The sequence below is a fragment of the Loxodonta africana genome, chromosome 3, assembly GCF_030014295.1.
Source record: "Loxodonta africana isolate mLoxAfr1 chromosome 3, mLoxAfr1.hap2, whole genome shotgun sequence".
Lineage (NCBI taxonomy): Eukaryota > Metazoa > Chordata > Mammalia > Proboscidea > Elephantidae > Loxodonta > Loxodonta africana.
Window position 1 is genome coordinate 105,501,182 of NC_087344.1, and position 21,263 is coordinate 105,522,444.

At 41.4% G+C, this 21,263-nt stretch overlaps 1 protein-coding gene across 4 annotated transcripts in view; it reads right to left on the minus strand.

Moving 5' to 3' along the window:
• The window catches only part of JAK1 (Janus kinase 1), a 149,538-nt gene that overhangs the window by 47,282 nt on the left and 80,993 nt on the right, over positions 1–21,263 (minus strand). For 3 of the 4 annotated variants that reach the window (XM_064282095.1, XM_064282093.1, XM_064282094.1), the window contains exons 2-5: positions 13,852–13,933; positions 11,189–11,387; positions 7,060–7,183; positions 401–554 (exon numbers count right to left, since the gene is read on the minus strand). In XM_064282095.1, coding sequence (XP_064138165.1) covers positions 401–554; positions 7,060–7,183; positions 11,189–11,387; positions 13,852–13,857 — 483 coding nt within the window. In that variant the 5' untranslated portion in view covers positions 13,858–13,933. Of the gene's footprint in view, positions 1–400; positions 555–759; positions 852–7,059; positions 7,184–11,188; positions 11,388–13,851; positions 13,934–21,263 lie in introns of those variants that run through there. The other variant, XM_064282096.1, reaches the window with a different exon arrangement.

Sequence of the window (21,263 nt, forward strand, 5' to 3'; positions counted from 1 at the left end):
AGCCACCTCCTTACTCCCTAAACGTTTCTCTGACTGCTGAGCACTGCCTTCATTAACCCCTTTGAGCTACGCCATCCCTGGCTTACAGCTTCCCTTTGCTCTCTGCATGGAAGGTGCTGCAGACGAGAAGTAAAATTGCAGGGGGAGAGGGGGGAGGCAAGAAATGCAGCCCAAAAACCCACAAGCAGGATAACCAGCCCCTTGGGACCCTGAATTGCTACCTTCCTGCTCCTCACTTGGGGCAAGTTCAAGTGTAGCAAGAACTTCCCACGGAGCAAGCCATAAGTGTCCTAGCTACCATCAAGTTTAACTGCAGCAGGAAGGGGACACCAGGGAAACAGCCCTGCAATGCCCAACTTGCTCCACAAGCTCCAGGTTCTCCTGGGCCCGAACTTCTTACCTGAGCAAACAGATACTCTAGTGAGCTAGCGTCAAGGAGAGGGGTTGCATCTGGAACTTTTTTTTTCTCGTAGCCATTTTTCTGCTTCTTTGGAGAATGTCGCCACACTGATTGCTCACTGTCATTGGTCCCGTGCCAGTTGGTGAAATAGAACCTGGAAGGTGAAAAATAAACTTCAATCGTGAGAAAGGTGACCTTGGAATGCGTGAGCAAGGTGTCCTGGTTCTACCTAGAGTAATCAGTGCCAGAGGCTAAACTTCCCGGAGAAAATAGGGCAGTTCCTTTTCTAATGTCCTTCAACTCTGGTTTCCAGTCACTTAGTCTGTCAGAGACTTAAAAACAAACAAAGCAAGACAAACCTTTCATCTGTGAAGCAGTTCAGTGTTTATAAGGTCCTTTTCTTGTCCGTCTTACAAGCACTCTGTGGAGGCCTCCTGTCAGCACCTTCTCTATGACTCAGGGAGATAAAGTGATTTCCTTAAGATCACAAAGACAGTGTAGTGCTTAACTCCCAGCTTCTCTGACTTTTCACTCCGTCTTCCTAAAAAGGAAGCTGAGTAGAACGAGACGCTGGCCCGGCAACTTCTTCACCTTGACTGGTGCACAATTACTGCCATCCTGCCCGCAATCCAAGATGTACTCTGTTCACATTTTAACATTTATGAATCTAGTTTCCTCAGACAATCAAGACGGTACAGTTAGTAAGGCAGCACTTCCCTTCCCTAGATTGCTGTTATTAAATTGATGATGTAGCTTAAAATCAACAGTATCTTGACACAATACATTAACACAACTACAAATATCAGCTGCAGTGTCATGAATTAATAAGCATTTGCATATATTATGCCATTGAATCCTCACAGCAACCTACAAAGTAGGTTTCACTGTTCCCATTTTACATATGAAGGAAACTGAAGGTCTGCGTGGCTAGGTGGCCCAAGACTACAAGGCTGTTCTCTTAAGAACTACGATCCTCTGCCACCTGTAACATAAAGTCCGACACAATGAGTTCTACAATGTGTGAGTGAATGAGTCAAGCTGGAAGAGTCATCTTAGTTATAAGCTCAGCTGGTGCCTGTGCCTCTCTCCCTCGACAGGTCTGTGTGCTGACAAAAAACCAGCATGTCATAGAGAAGCAGCAGACAGTTTTCCCACTAAAGAAGCTGCCGTTAAATTCAGCCATCCATCACTAAGCCGTATTTGCAGAGGCCAGGATGTGCCAGGCCCTGTGCTAGGTCCTGGGATGTGATGGGTTCACAGACATAGTCCCTGCCCTCTGTGATCTCCCGGTTGATAGTGGTAACTACTCATTCCCAACAATAATATAACATGTAAATTTTATAGGGGCATGCACCATAAGCAGGACTGCATTGTGACTTTGTAAGCCCCATGTATTTTTCCCTTCTGCCATAAGAAAATATTAAAAGCTATAGTTCACAACTGTGTTGGTATAAAAGGAATATAAATCCAGGCTGGATTCTTTTTTTTTTTTTTTCTTGATTTCAAATAAAATTGAAACATTTTCATGAGTTCCTAATAGCACTGTGGGTTCTGGGCACTGTGCCTAATGGACAAGTTGGCCCTGAACATAAGAAAGACTTGGATGAGGTGCCAAGGGAGTGCCATGGAGGGATAGGTTACACTCCGCTGTGAAGGGAGGTGGCAGGGAGGGGAGAAAAGGTCAGGCAAAGAAAGTTGGGACTAGAATGCATAAGCCAATGTATAATGTATATTGCCAAGCTATAGAGCATGGACCATATGCAGTAGGCTAGGAAGAAACGTGAAACAAGCTGATGTGAGGTAGGATGCCCCTGGAAGGAAGCACTATAGAAGATGGGCTAAAACAGGAGGCCAAGAGACAAGCAGGTACGTATAGCAACAGTCTGGGCAATCCCGTGAGCTTTACAGGAACAAAGGGTTTAGTTGTCTTGCTCACCACTGAATCTCCAATGCCTAGCACATAACAGGTGTTTAATACATACTCAATGGATAAATAAACAACAAGCAAATGAACAAACTACGAGAACAGGAATTCAAATGGAGAAGGAAGGATAAAGAAATTTTTTAAAGGTAAAATCAACATTTGAAAATTTTCATTGATTCTGTACAGCCCATCTTCCCTGTAACTTATGAAAGTGACTGAGAATTTGATTGTGGGGTTTGATGTCTCTCTCTTACTCACAGAAAGGACAGCATACCTTCAGAGCCTATATGCAGCATATGCAACATCAGGTCTCAGAAGCGGCTGGATTGTCACCTCCCACTCCGTGTGTGAGAGGGCATCAGGTACTGACAATAGAAGCCTGAGACTATCAGCTGATGAAGGGACTGCATTTATGTGGTCTCCAGCCCAAGCGGCGCTGTTCTTCAAGGGTAGAACAGAGCATGAGCCTGGAGGTCTCAGCCAGGATCTACTCCCCTGGGTAGAAAAGAAGGGGTGAAAACACTCCACAGGCTGAGCAGTTACAGAAAAATCTGACATTAGGGCAGAGCAAAGCTGTCCAGGAGACAGCCAACTCCTTTGATTGCTGAGGAAAATCCAAAACGGAGAGTTCTCATCATTCATACGATAAGTAGAGATCTACCCAGCAGTTCTGGGAATCTACCTGGAAGGAGATAGATGAAAGGGCCTAAACAAGCCAACGGGGGAATTGGTAAGAGTTTTTTGAGTGCCTACCATGACGGCAGTAGTGGGACCATGTGCCAGGCACTCCACATACGAAGGCTCACAGTAAGGCTCTGAGGAACCAGCATACAGGACAGGTAAATTCTGTTTGCTGGAGGACAACTGTGGTGATAAGAGCATGGGAGTTATGTACAATATGGAAAGTACCCTGGGGATAAGGGAAAGGGGATCTCAAGGATGGAGGAGCCTGCTTGAAAAAGAAGCACTAAAGACATATTTTCCCTGAACTAATCCAAACCATGGTCCTCTATCTCCCTATCCCTCTGAGTCTTCTATGAAAAAGAGTCCTTGAACCCAGTAAAGCGAAGGGCTCAACATGTCCCCTTTGAACAAAATACAATCTTCAATGGGGTCTGAACAATGAAATTTTTCTGAGCTGCTACTTGAGCCCTGTGTGGGATCAACCTTGGCTTAGATGCCTTTTGGCAATACGTTCAGAAAGGACAGGGATGAGAAAATCAAACATAATGTGTAGCTGCTAAATGTGTAGGTGCTAAGAGCAAAAAGAGGACAAGTAAGCCTAAAACAAGTTGGATCTCTATCAACTGCCATGGTCCAAGGATGACAGCTTTCTATTTAATGTCAAAATAAACTTAAATCAGTGACTACCAAAATCAATACCTTCCAATTTGCTAATAACACAAAACCAGAAGGTACAATGAAGACAGATTCTAAACTCTTTGTTAAATCAACTATCGAGGTGTTCACCAAACTTGGGACACACAAGTTCCTGACATTATAATGTGCTAAGAGAAAAAAAATAGAGAACAAAATACAGTAATAAATGTAACATGGTAGCTATTTTGATTCTTTGTCAGAATGATGTGGGGGAATAATGCAAACAGGCAGGCAAGAAGGACAGCGATAGAGAAACAGACAAACAGACCTATCAACCAGAGATATAGCTTGCAAGTTTTTAAGAAAATTAATTACATTACAGATGACTACATATTCTAAGTTTATGTAAAAATATTGCACAGAAAGAATTCTCTTTAGGTTTATATAGAACTCTATTAATGGATAGTGAAATTCATTTGGATAAAAAAGCCAAGATTTTTCTAGGAACAAAGAATATGCTTGTCCTATATTAAGATATATTATAAACCAGTAACTACCAAAATCATTATCTAAAAACAGAAAACCATAATTAAAATACAAGACTACTTTCCAAAATAGAGCTGAGATTCCACTGAAACAGTCACCGACATTTCTTTTCATACTGCACCTTCTTTAGGGGTGAGATCATGAGGTTTCAAAAGTTTTGTAGTTTGTTGTAATGCAAATGTTTTAGCTTAGGGTGATACAATTTTTTTCCAAGTTCAAAGAGCCTGTGGTAACAAAGCAATATCCTGTTGAAGCACACTAGCAGGTACAAAGTCGAGGTGCCAAAGATGAAGTAGCTGTGTGCTTCTAGGGAGCCAATAAGGCCAGCTTTTTTGGTTAATTTTTTAAAAATAATTTTTATTGTGCTTTAAGTGAAAGTTTACAAATCAAGTCAGTCTCTCATGCAAAAACTTTCATACACCTTGCTACATACTCCCAATTACTCTCCCCCTAAATGAGACAGCCCGCTCCCTCCCTCCACTCTCTCTAAAGCCAGCTTTTAATAGTGAGGTACACTAAGACAACCAACAAATACCAGTGCCTCAAAGAGGATTCTAGTGCTGACAAGACAATTCACTTTGGATAACTCACTTCCCTTTTCTGAGCACATTTTCCACCGGAAAAAATGGGAGAGTTGAATTAGGTAAACTTAGGTCTCTTCTAAGTCCCAAATTCTACAATTCTAGATTCTGAACCACGTAAGAAATCTTGAGGGAAAAAACCAAGCCCAAACCAAACCCAGTGCCATCAAGTCGATTCCGACTCATAGAGACCCTATAGGACAGAGTAGAGCTGCCCCATAGAGTCTCTAAGGAGCGCCTGGTGGATTTGAACTGCCAACCCTTTGGTTAGCAGCTGTAGCACTTAACCACTACGCCACCTGGGTTTCCTTGAGGGAAAAAGCTAGAACTTAATTACTGCAGCTGCAAGTACATGTTTCCATGCTGGATCACACAGTCAAACTTCAGGCCATTGAAAGCAAGATTATACTTTGTAAAACAAATTCAAATATAGTCAGAAGATTCAGCTAACTGGGGTGTAAGTTTCACTAAGTCCGGAGTATGAAATGTTGCATGGCACATACCTCAACTCTTAATGTGAGACCCTGGGTTAAGTGCAGAAAGAAGAGAAAAAGTCAGCCCTGGAATGGTTAGTAAAGTTTGTAGATCTGATTCTGCCACTGAGAAAAACATCCCAGTCGTTCTGGAATGGTATCCTCCTATGGACTTCCCAAAGAAAATAGTAGGTAAGATACTGTGGGGGTACCATGAGATTTCCAAGGACTTCTTCAGCATGTCCGTGCATTCCATTAGCATCTGAGCTTAACTACTGACTTAACCACACCTGCATAAGTTAACATCCTTTTCAGAAACGTGTCCTCTCTATTTATAAACTCCTTTGCTAAACACACTTGTCAACTTGTCCTTAACTAGTATCTAACAAACATAGTTTCAATTCCAGTTACTGAATAAATATACCTGTAAACTCAAGAGACTACAGGAATGGACTACTGTCTATGTTACACTGGGAGATGTTGTGACATTCAGCAACAACTATGATATGGAAGATAAGGCAACTCTCCATCAGAAGAAAAATTATAGCTCTACAGTCAAAAATCCTTAAGGAGTGGATCAAAGCATCCACTCCTTCAGAGCAGGACCAACGGACATTACCATTTCTGTGTTTCTCAAGCTCTTAAAACTGAAACTCTTAATAAGAAATGTATTTATATTATGACCTAGTACATATATAATGTGTTAAAAAGCAAAGCTGTCACCTTGAAGACTAAGGTGTGTATGACTGAAGCCATGGTGTTTTCAATCACCTCATATGCATGCGAAAGCTGGAAAATGAATAAGGAAGACCAAAGAAGTATCAATACCTTTGACTTACGGTGTTGGCGGAGAATACGGAATATACCACAGACTGCCGAAAGAACAAACAAATCTGTCTTGGAAAAAGTACAGCCAGAATGCTCCTCAAAAGCAAGGATGGTGAGACTACGTCTCACATACTTTGGACATGTTATAAGGAGGGATCAGTCCCTGGAGAAGGACAGCATGCTTGGTAAAGTAGAGGGTCAGCGAACAGAGGAAGACCCTTAAGGAGATGGATTGACACAGTGGCTGCAAAAATGCGCTCAAGCATAACGACAATTGAGAGGGTGGCCCAGGACCAGCAGTGTTTTTGTTCTGTTGTACATAGGTTCGCTATGAGTCGGAACCAACTCGACAGCACCTAACAACAACAACACATACCCGTAAACCTGTTGCCGTTAAGTCGACTCTGACTCATAGCGACCCTATAGGACAGAGTAGAACTGCCCCATAGAGTTTCCAAGGAGCACCTGGTGGATTTGAACTGCTGACCTTTTGGTTAGCAGCCGTAGCACTTAACCACTACGCCACCAGGGTTTCCAACAACACATACAATGTATAATATACGTGAGACAAAAGTTCTAAAAAAAAACAATATCCTTAGAACATGTAATATACTCTGACATTATCTATTCTCTCCTGTTTCCTTAAAAAAAAAAAAAAAATTCTGCTTACAGCCCACTAAATTAAATTCATAACCACTATCCACCATTTGAAAACCTCTGCTGTAGGATACTGACTGACTCTTTTCAAAATCTCCTCTGTATTATAGAGATGGCTTTTTTAAAATGTGGAAGGAGGGGCTGATCAAGCTCATCTTGAATTGTATTCCAAGTACTAAAGAAGTCCTTTCTCATACCAAAAAAAAAAAAAAGGTACTAATTACAAAAATGACTACAACACTTCTTGATAAATGACTCAGAGCTCCAGGCTAACCATCATCTCTCATTACATCAAGAAACCAGGTAGGCACAACGCTGTACTTTCCATACCTCATCCGGTAGTGGAGCCGGAGTGACGTCTTGTCATCAACAGTGATGGTGCGATTTGGAGCGTACCAGAGCTTGGTGTTCTCATCGTACAGAGCAAAGAGGTTGTGACACAGAGGAGAGATACCTGGGGGAAAATGAAGAACACATCAGGAAATTAAAGACAGATACATTTGGCAATCTGTCTCCAAGGCATAACATATGCAAAGATAAAGAATCTTCTCAACCACAAAGAATCTAGCTCTCATTCATATCTTTTTAGGGCAAATACGACTTTCAACCATGTTCAATCAGGCAGTTTTAAAAAGCAAGAACTATGGCTCCCCAGGAACATACACTGCAGTTCCTGACAAACCAGATTATAACCATTTTAAAGTAAAAATGCAATGCTATTTCTCTTTACTGTGTCTATGATGGAGTCTTACCAAACTCTGCTTAAGAAAAAAAAAAACGGCCATATGAAAATTTGCAGATTCCACCTGATGTGCGCCCTGCTAATCATAGTCAGAAACATTCTGGGAGTTTCAGAAATCTCCAATCTGTTTCCTAACGAAAATGTTTAAACAACTCTAACATATACATTAGCCATGCAAAGAAGTTTCTGGCGGTAGCCTAAGAAATGTGTGTTGGAATAAATAATAACCAAAGTGATTTTTGTCAGTGATTAAATCTATTACCATTCATAATAAATATACTTCTTAAGAACCCTGTATAAAATCTGTATAGTTGTCATAAATATCTTTTATTAGTAACAAATTAACAAGAAGATATATGCGTAACGAAGCTGGTCCAATAGTGCTCCCTTGCCTCCCCGCCCCACCATTGCCTCCTTCAATTCAAGAATGATAGAAAAGATAAGGAAGCTTGTGAAACCAAGAAAGTACCTATCTACTCACTCTGAGCCCGTAAGTAAAATTACACAGACCTATAATCAATTGGGGAAACCCTGGTGGCATAGTGGTTAAGTGCTACGGCTGCTAACCAAATGGGCAGCAGTTCGTATCTGCCAGGCGCTCCTTGGAAACTCTATGGGGCAGTACTACTCTGTCCTATAGGGTCGCTGTTGAGTCGGAATCTACTCAACAGCGACCCTAAGGCACTGGCTTTGGTTTTTTTGGTATAATCAATTGGGGGTGGGCAGGTGATTGGCAATGATCGAATAGTATTGATATTTTCATGTGCTGCCAGGCCCCAAACTAAGACATGAGGAACTTTAATGACCGAAGTACGTGGGAGAAGATGAGATAATTGGCATTTGTTTCCCAAGTCAGACATCTGAAGTGACACTACATTGACAGGGACCTTCCCTGTCCAGCTAGGCAGGGGTCTCTCCATGCAGACACTGAGTTAAGAAGTTGGCTTCTCGGTGTCCTTTCTGCAATGCCTCAACTTGTGTCTTTCTAGAAATTTGGGAGGTACCCCTTCACGTTATATTCCTCCTCATGCACAGAAAAGATGGAGCTAAACTTTAAACAGCATTTCCCCTTAGGAACAATGACAACTGGATTTTGCATCCAGTATTTTTTGAACTATGTGTCAGGTATACTATAGTTTTTCATTCATAAACTGACTTCCATGGACTGGCTTGAAAATGTAGCCTTTCTTTATAATACCCTTACATATCTATATTTGAGTATACACTTATACATATATATCTGAAGGAGAGCTTATCTGAAATAATGCAACTGTCTATAATTCTAGCATAGATCTGATTCTAACAATATTACTATCTATAAACATAAAGATCAAAGATGTCAGTTTACATAAAAGTACTGAATACCAATAAAAACAATACCAAATATTTACTGAGAGCTAAGTATCAGGCATCAGGCTACAGCATGCTACATACATTATCTTTTTATCTTCCTAACATCTAAAAAAGTATTTTTGCCATTTTACATATGAAGAGACTGCGGCCTCCGAGGCTCAGTATTTCATCCAAGGTTACTCAGCTGGTAACAGGCAGAGTTAGGATTCAAACCAAGATAGAGCTACTGAGGGGATGAAACTATTAGAGCTAAAAGAACAAAATTTTACCAGATACTTGTGAAAAACAGGAAGAAAACAATACTGCCCCCTTACATGTAACAACAGTGGAAGCTACAAGAATCTGTGGCATTCTGTGTTTGTGTTTTTAAAATTAATAAACTTCTGCAACATTCTCCTGAGTCAGTTACAGAAGAGACACCACTCAGTCTTCACAGCCTGCACTTAGAAACTGATGCTCCCAAACTGAATGACCTTGAGCCCAGAGTTACAGGTGCTGAGTCCACTGCTGGGCTCACATGCTCTCTATCATCCTCTTTAGCAGCTGTTCCTTGATCCCTCATTAACTGCAGCCCGACAATCCTGGACTAATGATCTTTGCTACAAATACCTGATATGCTGAGAACAAGAAGCTTGGCTAAGACGAAAAAAAAAAAAAGGGAGCCTTAAAAAATATAACTTAGAAGCACCAATTTACATCTAGTGGTTTTGCTAATTATAATCTTAAAGCTGTTGTCTACAGCCAGTTTCTTGTATACTTTGCTACCTCTCCAAAATAAACTTCACAATATTACTGCATTTTCCCCCTATTAATCTTTAACTTAGCCAATTTTATTTCATGTTGTGTTTAGTCAGTAAGGGTCTACCACGCTCTTCTCTCTAGCACCTACTTCTCCCCTTTTATTGCAACTCTATTATTTAAAAGGAGCCCTGGTGGCGCAGTGGTTAAGAGCTCAACTACTAACCAAAAGGTCAGCACTTCAAATCCACTAGATGCTCCTTGGAAACCCCATGGGGCAGTTCTACTCTGTCCTATACGGTTGCTATGAGTCGGAACTCTACGGCAATGAGTTTGGTTTTACTATTTAAAACATTTTTCAACAGAAAGACATGTATCGGTAAGAGGATGGATTTTATAGACAAGCTCTACTACTAATAAGGTAGGTGATTATTGAAATAACTGTACTATCCCCACAGAGTTGTTCTGAGGATTAAAGATAATATATGCAAAGCATGGATCAGACTTTCTGGCATCATAGCTAGTTATTTCATCATCATAAAATAAATGATTAGATCTTTTTTTAAACAGCTTTATTGAGATATAATTTACGTACCATAAACCCACCCGTTTCAAGTGTGCAATTCAATTAATTTTAGCATATCTACAGAGCTGTATAACTATCATCACAATCTAAGTAGATTAGATTTTATGACAGGTTCTGATTCAATTTTACCTGTCACTTAAACTAGGTAGGCAAAAACTGCCAATAACCCCACATTTAAAGATAATGAAAAGGCCTTTATTGTGTTAGTTTGGTTTCCCACCTTCTGCATGTAATAGGCTAATTTTAGTAGGACAAGCCTCACTTCTCAAAAAAGTGGACTGTGCTGTTTACAACTTGGCAACTTGATGAAGCCACAAAGTGAAACTCAGCTTCTCACTTCAACTCACCATTGGGGGGCAGGGAGGTCACAGCAACAGAAAGATGGATTCAAATTTTCAAAAGAAGTTTTCAATATTTTTAAGTGGTGAGAAATGCCGCTTGTTGAGCTTTTAACTGTGCCAGGTGCTTTATGTATCACTTGATATTACCCCTATTTTACAGATATTACTCCTGTTCTCCACAGAAGTCAAGCCTCTTTCCCTGGGATGCCACAGCTCATTAGTGACAGAGCAGGAATAAGGCTACTTTACAGATGGAGAGGAGTCCCTGGGTAGTGCAACCTGGGAAGTGCAAACAGTTAACATGCTCGGCTGCTATCCAAAAGGGTGAAGGTTCAAGTTCACTCAGAGGCACCTTGAAAGAAAGGCCTGGCAATCTCCTTCCGAAAACTCAGCCACTGAAAACCCTAAGGACCACTACACTCTGACACACATGGGATCACCATCTGTCAGAATTAACTTGATGGCAACCACGACTTTTTCTTTCTACAAATGAGAAGAGTGAAACTGTCAAAAGGGAAATCACTGACCTAAGGTCATGTGCAAGTAAAGTGGTAGAGGTGGAATGGAACCCCCGACTCCCAGAGCCCACACCTCTTTCTACTCAGCCACGCTACAAGAGGAGAAACGTCCCCAGATCTGCTTCTGGGACAGTCTACCACTGAAGCCCTCCCTGAGCCCTGGGCAGTTGCCCGCACTCACAGCATTCCTGCGCAGCCTTGATGCACAGGTCCTCTGCCGTGTACTCTCCACTGCTCAGCCGGAGGGGCTCCCTATCAGGCAGATAGAAGATCACCTCCACCCCTGGCTCAGGGGCCTCCAGATTCACCTCTGTCTTCTTGGAGCTCCTCATTTTAGCACAGAAAGCCATGGCATTGCAGTCCTCTTTTATGTTTAGATACTGTAATGGAAGGAAAATGAGACTCTAGTCATTCTATGTGCTAAAAGCTCAAGTGGCAAAAGGTGTTATGAAGATAAGCAAGCACAAATAAGTATTGAATAAGGACCTCTCTCTGTCTCTTCTGTCCCCCAAAATCAATGAAAGAGCTCATGAAAGGTGAAATCATAGAAAATAATTAATTGTTCAAATTAATTAATTAATTACAGTCAGATTATATTCTAAATAATCAGAATAATTTTAGACGTGGCCCAAATTTATTTTCTTTATTTGCATACAAGTTATAGATGAAAAATGTGGCCTGTTCTGGAACCTCTGATGCAATGTTTTTAGTTACTAATATTGCTACTTCTACTGAAATCAGATAACCTTTGACTATACCTATGTCATGAATTACATCGTCTTTTGATTTTGTGTCTGCCTCTCGCACTGAACAGCAAGCTCCATGAGGGCAAGAATGATGCCTTACTTCTCTTCACGTCATCAGAGCCCAGCCCAGGGCTGGCTCAGAAATGGTGCTGACAAAATGACTAGTGTTTCAAGTTTATAAGCCACATGGAAAGGACATGAAAATTAATGAATGCAATCAGATCCTCACCATCCCGTGAGTAGGCAGGAGGACAGACAGCACTTTGTGGCAACAATACAAGGGTGGGAAGCCTTGCTTTGGAAAGGCCAGACCCTACTGGTAAGAAGCTTATAAGTAAGCCACTCACATAGGGTCCCTCAAAAGAAAGGACAACTAGGAACAAAGAACCAACCTCAGCAACTTAGCCTCAGGCAAGGCCGGACAGGAACCAGGGAAAGCCCTTACACATTCTCTCTTCCCCTCCTCTTGCCTCAATACTAATGACCTACAAGCTAATTTTCTTGACCCCAGACTCTTATTTTTTTTCTGCCCCCCACCCTGCCAAACTTCACTTAGCCCCCAAACTGATGTCTCAGTAACACATATCAAATCCTCCACTGGCTTCCAATTTACCTACAAACCATTTCCCAAGCTCTATTACAGAGGCCAACCTCACTAGCCTCAGAGTCTACCACTCCCAGCCTCTTATTTTATGCTTAGAACCCACAAAGCTGCCCATCATTCTTGCACCCCACCATTCTGCTTCTCGCCTTCCTGATTTTGCTCATGCTGCTTCCTCCACCAGGAATACTATCTTCCCACCTCATCCCTGTCATGGCAAACTTCAACTCTCTTTAGAAGTCAGCTCAGATATTACCTCCTCCAGGTAGTCTTCTCCAAACCTCCACTCAGTCCCTTAAGTCAGATGCCCTCTTTTCTGAGCTCGCAAACTTACTACACGGCAGTAACCACCCTGCATTATGATCATCTTATTCATGTGTCTGTCTGCCCCCACCATGTGCTGTGAGTTTCTTAAGTACAAGGACTATATCAATCATCTTTGTATCCCCAGTAGCTAGCACAGAGCCTAACATAATGTCAGTATTTGTTGAATGATCCAAGGAAACTCTTCCAAACAAGAAAAGTCATAAAGGTGGACAGGAGTCACAGCTTTCTTCACCAAATTTATTTGCTCCATCTATCTGCTGCCCTGGTAAGGTGAGATGATTAAAGGAGGGACATAGGCCAGGTATGCCTCACTGCTACAAATTGAGGGGCAGTCAATTTTAATTGCTTAATCTCAAAATAAATCTGAAAACCAGAATCTTTCAGAAGCCAGACTGAGAAACTAAGCTCATAGCCTACCTTGAGATTCGGATCAACAGGCAAGAGAATTCTGTATCCCAGCACTGATCTCTACCCTACCCCACCCTATCCCACTCCACCTTGAAAAAGGGACAGGAAAAAAAATAGCTAAAAGCCTGCTTCATAATACAAGATAAAGTTCGAGCTTGGAAATTCTTTACAGACATGGCAGGAAAGAATTCAATGACAATGTTATACCATTTAATCTGAAGGAACTAAATAATCAGGCAAGTGTACATAATTATATACAGAAGGTGTGGCGCCATTTGAAACAATAATAATAAAAAAATACAACCTACAATGTCCAACAAGAGAAGACTCATTAGATATTTACATAAGCACAAGGGAATACTCTGCAGCTGTCAAAAGGGTTGACATAAAACGAAGTGAATCAGCACTGCAGGATACACATGATATGCTGCAAAGTGAAAAAAGCCGAACATGCACAGTATGGTCCTTTCGGTTATGCACATGCACGTAAAACTCTAGAAGGACATACAATAAATAGTTAGCAGCAGTGACTAGGAGAGATTATAAGGGAACTCTGACTTTGACTTTGTACTATGTTTTTGACCTCTTGGAAATTTTTTTAACTTGCACACAACATTTGAAATGAACAAAAATAAAAATGCCAACGTTTAAAAATTAAAGGCAATAATACAAATAAATCCAAGATCACAATTTAATTATTCTTTTTAAAAGCCAGACATTTTCCTTTTGCCTTCTTTTTTTAAAATATGCAAATGTACACACCTGCATTTATTCGGTTGTCCGATATCCCCCAAAAGCAGACTTGATTTTCTTCTCCGCTTTCCAAAGTCTGTTCAAAGCTGAGCTAAAGACAAAAATAAGAAAGTAAATCAGCTGCAGAGGTAATTGCATCAGAAAATAAGAGGACACTTTCATTAAGGAAGTAGCACAAACCATAAGCAAGCAGGCAGGAAAAAGCATTTGGGTGAAAGAACAACAACAACAAAAAAAAAAGACTGATGAGGACATTGAGAGGACAAAGAGGCATCTTAGGGTATAAACATTAAAGAAGATATTATTTTCACTGCTTTGAGAAAGGAAGCCAGGGACTTTCACTTCCTGGCATAAAGCGCCCTGTCCAGTATGCTTGAGGACGGTGTGCCTTTTCTGTCAACACCCTCTCTCCTGAGGCTGTGAACAGTAACTTAGGACACCCAAGATGTACACTTCTACTTCACATTCCCATTTCCTTTAGAATTGCCCTCCTCACAACCCAGTCTGTCCGCGTCCTCGTTTTAATGGTAAAACAAAATATGCTATGGTAAAAGGAGAGGGCCTAGGAATAAGCCTGACTCAAGCTTTCGGTTCACTAGATATTTTTTAAGCCATTCTTACTGGAAATTTAGGTAGCAAATAAAGCCCCAGCCTCACCACAAAGCCTAATTTATACTAAGTAAGAATATCAGCTTAGTTCTGTAGTATTAAATCAGCCTGGTCCTAATCTTACCACTAGCTACCCCTCCACACACAAAAAAGTTCAGTACTGCTTTAACAACTTCCCTTGCTGCTTCTCATAAATTATCTTTTTTAACAGTGGAATCAAATTATTTTGGCAAATAAGCAACCACCCTTAGTGATTTGAAAGTGGCTTCCAAGTCAATACTGATTGTTTTTTGTCATTATTCAACATGTTTCATCAGAATCCAGGCATTCCATGAGAGCCTTGGAGGGGACCTGGGGAGAGGGCAGGGGATGGATCACCACTGTGGCTGGGAGGCCAGCATTCCCCACGGGGCCTTACAATCAAAGATGGGAGATGGCCCACATGAAACCACAGAGAGCAACCTAAAATCTACAGTGAGTATACCACAACATCATCTTCTGTACCTCTTCCTACTGGTGACTAACTCTGGTAAGGTCCAGTTTGGGAAGGCTATCTGCAGTGGGTGAGACTTAAGCAGAAGTAAAGACAGCAGGCCAGGAAGCGGATGCAAGCATGAATTTTGATGCGGCTGCTTTGACTTGGCTATTCTGACATGGACTATTCTGACAATATTCAAAGAGCAAATCATTACACTTTCAGCTTCTTAAAAGCTAATGTAATTGTTTAATTACGTGAACAGAAACCATGCCCTGCATCGAAACAGCAACTGCGCCAAACATCACTGCACCACCAGGGTTCCTATATACTAATGTCTTGCTTTGCCTCAGAAGCAGGACCTCGAATGCCACATTTAGAAGATTAGTGCTGTCAACACTATTTTTCAGCAATTCTCTGTGCCTGGAACAGAGCTCAAGCAGGAAGCTGCAATAAAGAACAAGAGAGATATGGTCCCTGCACTCATGGAGCTTACAGTTAATGGGGCAGAGGGAATCAAATTATGATGCACAGAAAGAAGTACTTAAAAAAAAACTAGTGCCATTTTTTTTATATAGAGCTAAATATGCCATGAAGGAAAAATAGAGAGCATAAAATAGGGTGAATGTGAACTAATTTGGGGGCTCAGGAGAGAATATTGAGCTGAGATGTAATGAATGGCTGAGGGGGGAAGGTAGGGAGGTAGGGGAACAAAGTCAATAGGAAGAAAGCAGTTTAGACAAGCAGGGAGAGAGGCTGTTAGTCTGGTCTTTCCAGCTGGATAAAAGGGGAAACCTTCTCCTCTACTGCTTCTACACACAGAGCCCTGGGCACAGAAGACCACTAGCCAATATCAGTGGGCAGTACTTGCGAGCAGCATGTCTGGGGTCTTTCTACCCTGGGTTTCTCACAGTACCTCACTATCTGCTGCTTCTAAGGATGAATGAAAATTGACCAGAAGGACCTCCCACTTTGGAGAAGAGACATGGACTCAGCAGTTTGGAGCAGAAGTAACCTAGAAGTTACACCACGCCTAGGCTCCTTTCAGAAGGGCTACAGTATAAACCTTTTTGGCATTTACAAAGCTTTTTAATATATACCATCAGAGCACATGTTATTTGAACTCGATAGTCATGCAGTTCTTTGCGTTTCATGTAAGATTTGAGGGTCAGACTAAAATCACTAAAATTACCCCAGAACTAGGATTCTATGAAAACCATCACCTGTAATTAAGAAGAGTTTGGTTTTTCCATTATTCTTTGTCTACTGCAAGCAGCACTATGCTGAAATCACACTGTGCCTAATCCTCAAACTGATCTCCAGTATTACTGGACAAGAAAATAAAATGGCAAAGATTTGTGAAATTTAGCCTAGAGATGAAACATTTTGAGAAAACTGTATTAGCAACGGAATTTCTAGACAATATGTATGCAATTACTATGATGTTTCTGTATGCTGAGTCAATAACATCAAGGAAAAACATTTACTGGGTGAGTGCTATATGCAACAAACTAACAAAATCTCTGCTCTCATTAAACTGACATTCTAATGATGGAAATGAAAAGCACTCATACAGTGCTGTTCTAAGCACTTTAAACCTAGAACTACTGATCCATTTTATATGAAACGACAACTGTGCTCAGGATGACACGTGCTTTTTAACTGTTAAAAGTATTTGTGTAATAGCTTCATTCAAATAACATTCCTTTCCAAACAAACCAGGGAATGTGAACTAGCTATGTTATTTTTAGAGCAGGTAGAAAAGGCGCAAGATCAGTTTATAAATGCTCTGGATCTATCCAAGAAATCAACTCAAGTTTGTTACTACAAGATACAAAAGGGAAACCCTGAATGCTAGAAAAACAGATGAGGAGGAACCACAAAATGCCCTTTAAAAACAACATGATTCACTGGAATTTAATCCCCAACTCCGGTGCATACAAAGGAGCTTAGAAAATGGGAAGGATAAAGGTGAGTCATCAAAAGCTTTTTGATGATAGTAGTGAATTCTTCCACACCCTGATTTACTTACAAGTTTTCAGGGATTTGAAAGAAAATACTAGGGATAAAGGAAAAAATTGAAAAGCTCTTAATTTCATGGCTCAATCTTGTAGATGCTGCTTTACACAGAAAAAAAATTTTTTTGCAGATTCTCAAGTTTCTTTAGTTCATCAAGTTCTTATGCAAGAGACAAGTATATCTGATACTTTCTGAACACGAGAAAAAAAGAAAGAAAACGCAATTCTCCAAGTCTGAACAAAGACTTAATTGCAACTGCTATCACAGATCTTTTCCAGGATGTAAAATCCCAGAATTCTATTTCTGAACACATGGAAACTTAAATTTTCAAGGACATCTTCTGAAATACTAGTATCTGTGCAAAATAAGAACATAAAATTAAATTTGGGATAGTGGGAAAAAGAGATAAAAATTGTTGTTGTACTTGCCATTGAGTCACTTCCAACTCATGGCGACCCCATGTGTTTCAGAGTAAAACTGCTCCACAGGGTTTTCTTGGCTGTGACATTAGAGGAAGATCGCCAGACCTATCTTCCACGGTACCACTAGGTGGGTTTGAACTGCCAGCTTTTAGGTTAGCAGTCAAGTGCAAACCATTTGCGTCACAATCATCAGAATGTTACAGTTTTGGGCCAAAGGATACGGTCAGTTTTATATGGTAAAAAACAAACTGGGTAATGGTTAAAATCAATGACAAGAATCAAAATAAAACATTGTGGGTATCTGACTATTTTTATGAAAGAAGCCATCACACCTGTGGTAATTTACTTTATGCCTTATAAAAGGAGCCCTGGGGGCACAACAGTTAAGAGCTCAACTGCTAACTGAAAGGCTGGCAGTTCAAACCACCAGCCATTTCTTGGGAGAAAAGACCTGGCGATCTGCTCTGGGGTAAAGGTTACAGCTGAGGAAATCCTATGGGGCAGTTCTACTCTGTCCTGTGAGTCGCAATTGACTCCACGGCACACAACAACAAAAGGATCAAAGCTTTTGATTTCTTAAGTAAGAAGACACAAATAAAGGGACGATGAATTAAGGTATGAACTCTAAAAATGTGCAAAGAAAAATATGTAATTTAGAAAATGTTCTGAAACCAGCTGTTTAATACCTGAATAAATTTTAAGACTATGACCTTAAACCTTAAAAAGCTATTTCAGCAGGCCTAAGTTTTTTAAGTCTTAGTGTGGTGAGGAATCCTAACACTAAAACGTAAGTTCCAAGAGGGCAGGGATTTTTGTTCTTCATGTTTGGTGTTATAGCCTCAGTATGTAATAGGTGCTCAGTAAGTTGTTAAGTAGCTGTTAAATGAAAGAAGGGTGATTTAGCAAGGTAAGCAGCATTATGCAATGGAAAAATCACTGCAATTCAGGGTGTGTGGATTCTTCTTGACTGTATAAATAAAGAACTAGTGAGTGTTTTAGCTTGGCAAAGTCATTTAATCTCTGAGCCTCAGTTTGCCCATCCATTAACAGGAGAGGAAGCCTCCTGCTAATGGGTTGGTTTAAGGATCAAAAAAATCTATCAAAAAGTCATCACCAAGCATTTGCACTGCCCTTTTGTTGTAAATGTGAAAATGCTCAGAAAGGTGTTAAGTGCTGAAGCAGCTGTGTGGCCTTTATGGCAGAGAACTAAAGTGGGCTGTGAGCTTACTTTTAAGAACAAAAGAATAAATAGGGATTTGGAGCAAAAGCCTAGTCACAAATCAAAGTCCCATTTCGTAAGTCTGAGATGACACAGCCGAGCAGTCAAGAGCATGGGCTGGAGTCACACTGACTGAGGTTTGAATTCTGGCTCCCTCACCTACTATTTATTTCAGGAAGTTACTTAACATCCCTAAACTTCAGTGTTCTCAGCTGTAAACTATCCCATTGCCCTCTAATCGATTCCGACTCATAGTGACCCTATAGGATAGAGTAGAACTGCCCCTTAAGGTTTCCAAGGCTGTAAATCTTTATGGAAGCAGGCTGCCACATCATTTTCCCGTGGAGTGGCTGGTAGGTTCAAACCACCAACCTTTTGGTTAGTAGCCGAGCACGTAAACACTACACCACCAGGGCTCCTCAGCTATAAATAAGGGGATAAAGATAGCACTTATCTTACAGGGCTGTTATGAGTTAATTAAGTCCATGCATATAAAGGGCTAACAGAGTTTAGCACGCAGTAAGCACTCATTTTAGTCATAATTTCCGTTAACCAGATTATAGCTTGATGGAATACAAATCTGGTCGGGGAGAGAGAGCACCCATACGCTGAGCACCTTCAGCAGCTTATGCATAGAGCTAGGTACTTGCACTTATTTCTCAAAAAAGCATAAAACATTTTAGGCCAATCAGTGGGAATGCCAGGAGTCAAACATGTGACTTCCGAGGGGAGGGGAAACATCAGCTCTAAAATGCATCCCCGCCACACACACCACCGCCGCCATCCTCTCTGGCTTTTTAGTACATTTCATAGTCTAACATCTACCTAAGAGCTGATCTCACTCCAAAACCCCTCCCTCCAGAGACAGAAAGAACATTAAAGAGATTTTTGCCCAGCCAGCTCGCCCAGCCCAGCCCACAACATGCTTCTCTGGCACCACCAGCACAGGTGTGGAGAGGACGTTCTGGTGGCTCCGGGCACAGGCCTGCCTCACGTGGAGCCATTTGAGGCCCTAGCGCACAGAGCCAGGGAATGCGGCTTTGTTTCTCCTTCTGCCTAATCACCTGTGGCTTCGCATTCACAAGAGCCACAGAAATGACTTCTATTTGCTCCGAGTACCCCACTGCTTTGCTGAGACTTGAAGTAGCGGTTCTGATGGCAGCATCACAAGACGCTGCAAGGCTGATGGATGCCAGCCAAAGGACAACACAGTAAGCATACAAAATCGGCTATTTTTTCCTGTCAGCAAGTCAGAATTTTCTATAAGCCTCTCCTGCCACACAAAATAACTCACTTCTAACTATAGCAGCAGTTCCAGGAATACACCAGAACCGTAAGTGCTGTTTCATTTACAATAAACTTCCACAGATGATCAAACAATCAATGCCAATTCGATGGCTCAGGGCTCTCTGCACTGCTCCCACAGAGCCTGCCTTCACTGAAAGATCTTTCAGATAAAAGTAAATACAGTACTTTGCTTAATTAAAGTCAGTAAGTGTTTCCCTAAAAGCCACATTGTATCAAGTTACTTTGTTACTTTTTCTTCTTTTAAACCTAATTACCACTAATACATCCATAGTGTTATTAAAGAGCAGGGAATATAAGATTCAGTGAAGCCAGCCATGTCCTGACCCATGGTTCAAAAACATGGTGGCAAAAGCCTGGGGGTTGAAGGAGTGGCTTCTCTACACAATATGTGCTTTCACATCATTCATTCCTAAAATATTTAGGAATAAGCACTTACACCATCACAATAAACCTTGCATCTATACAGTACTTCATAGTTTAACAAAGACTTTCACATCTACAACCACAGGAGTCTCACAACCCCCTTTCACAGATGAGAAGACAGAATGACGGACTTTCCCACAGTCAACTGGCCAGTTGACAAGGTCTCAAACACATTTCTCGGCCAACAGCTTCACTGACCTTTCAGTTTACCACACTGCCTGGGCAAGACTCAGGGTGTTGGGGTACACAAAAAGTAACAGTAAAAATCTGAGCCCAGCAAAACCTTACAGTCTATTAAGAGTTGGCAAGATAAACATCCGCACAGGGAACCTCAAGTAAGAGGACATGGAGGGGGTGCTGAGAGGCAGATAGTAGGAAACTATGGAGTCAAGAAGAGAGGGCGAGAGGGCGATGCTTTGTGTAGGGTATGACCAGGCAGACTGGAACCTCCTCCAGGTTTTGAGGAATGGAGAGTTAAAAAGGAAGACAGGAAGGGTAAAGCTGTCCTGGGAAAGGGCCAAGAGGGAAGAAGATCACAAGGGTAGATGTCCAGGAAGGAGTAGGCAGGCCAGGAGGGATGCTGTAGTAAAAAGGTAGAGCGTGTGGGCAGGTGAGGGAGGGTTATTTGAGGACAGTGTCTGTCTGTGCACCAGCTTCTTCCTCTAGGCAACAAGACAAACTGCCAATCAGAAAGAGGCCCTGCCAATACCTGCATGGTGCTGAACAAGCCTCATAAGCTACCTGAGTTCAAATCCTGCATGATGAAAAATTACAGACTCATATTAGATGACCTCTAAGGTTCCCGCCAGAACAGAAACAGTTAGAAGCCCAGGCCTAGATTCACCATAACCCGGATTCAGATGCCAGGGCTAACACTGGCTGTGTGATCTTATGCACGTTTCTTAACCTCTCTGAGTTTGTTGCCTCCTTTATAAAATGGGAATAT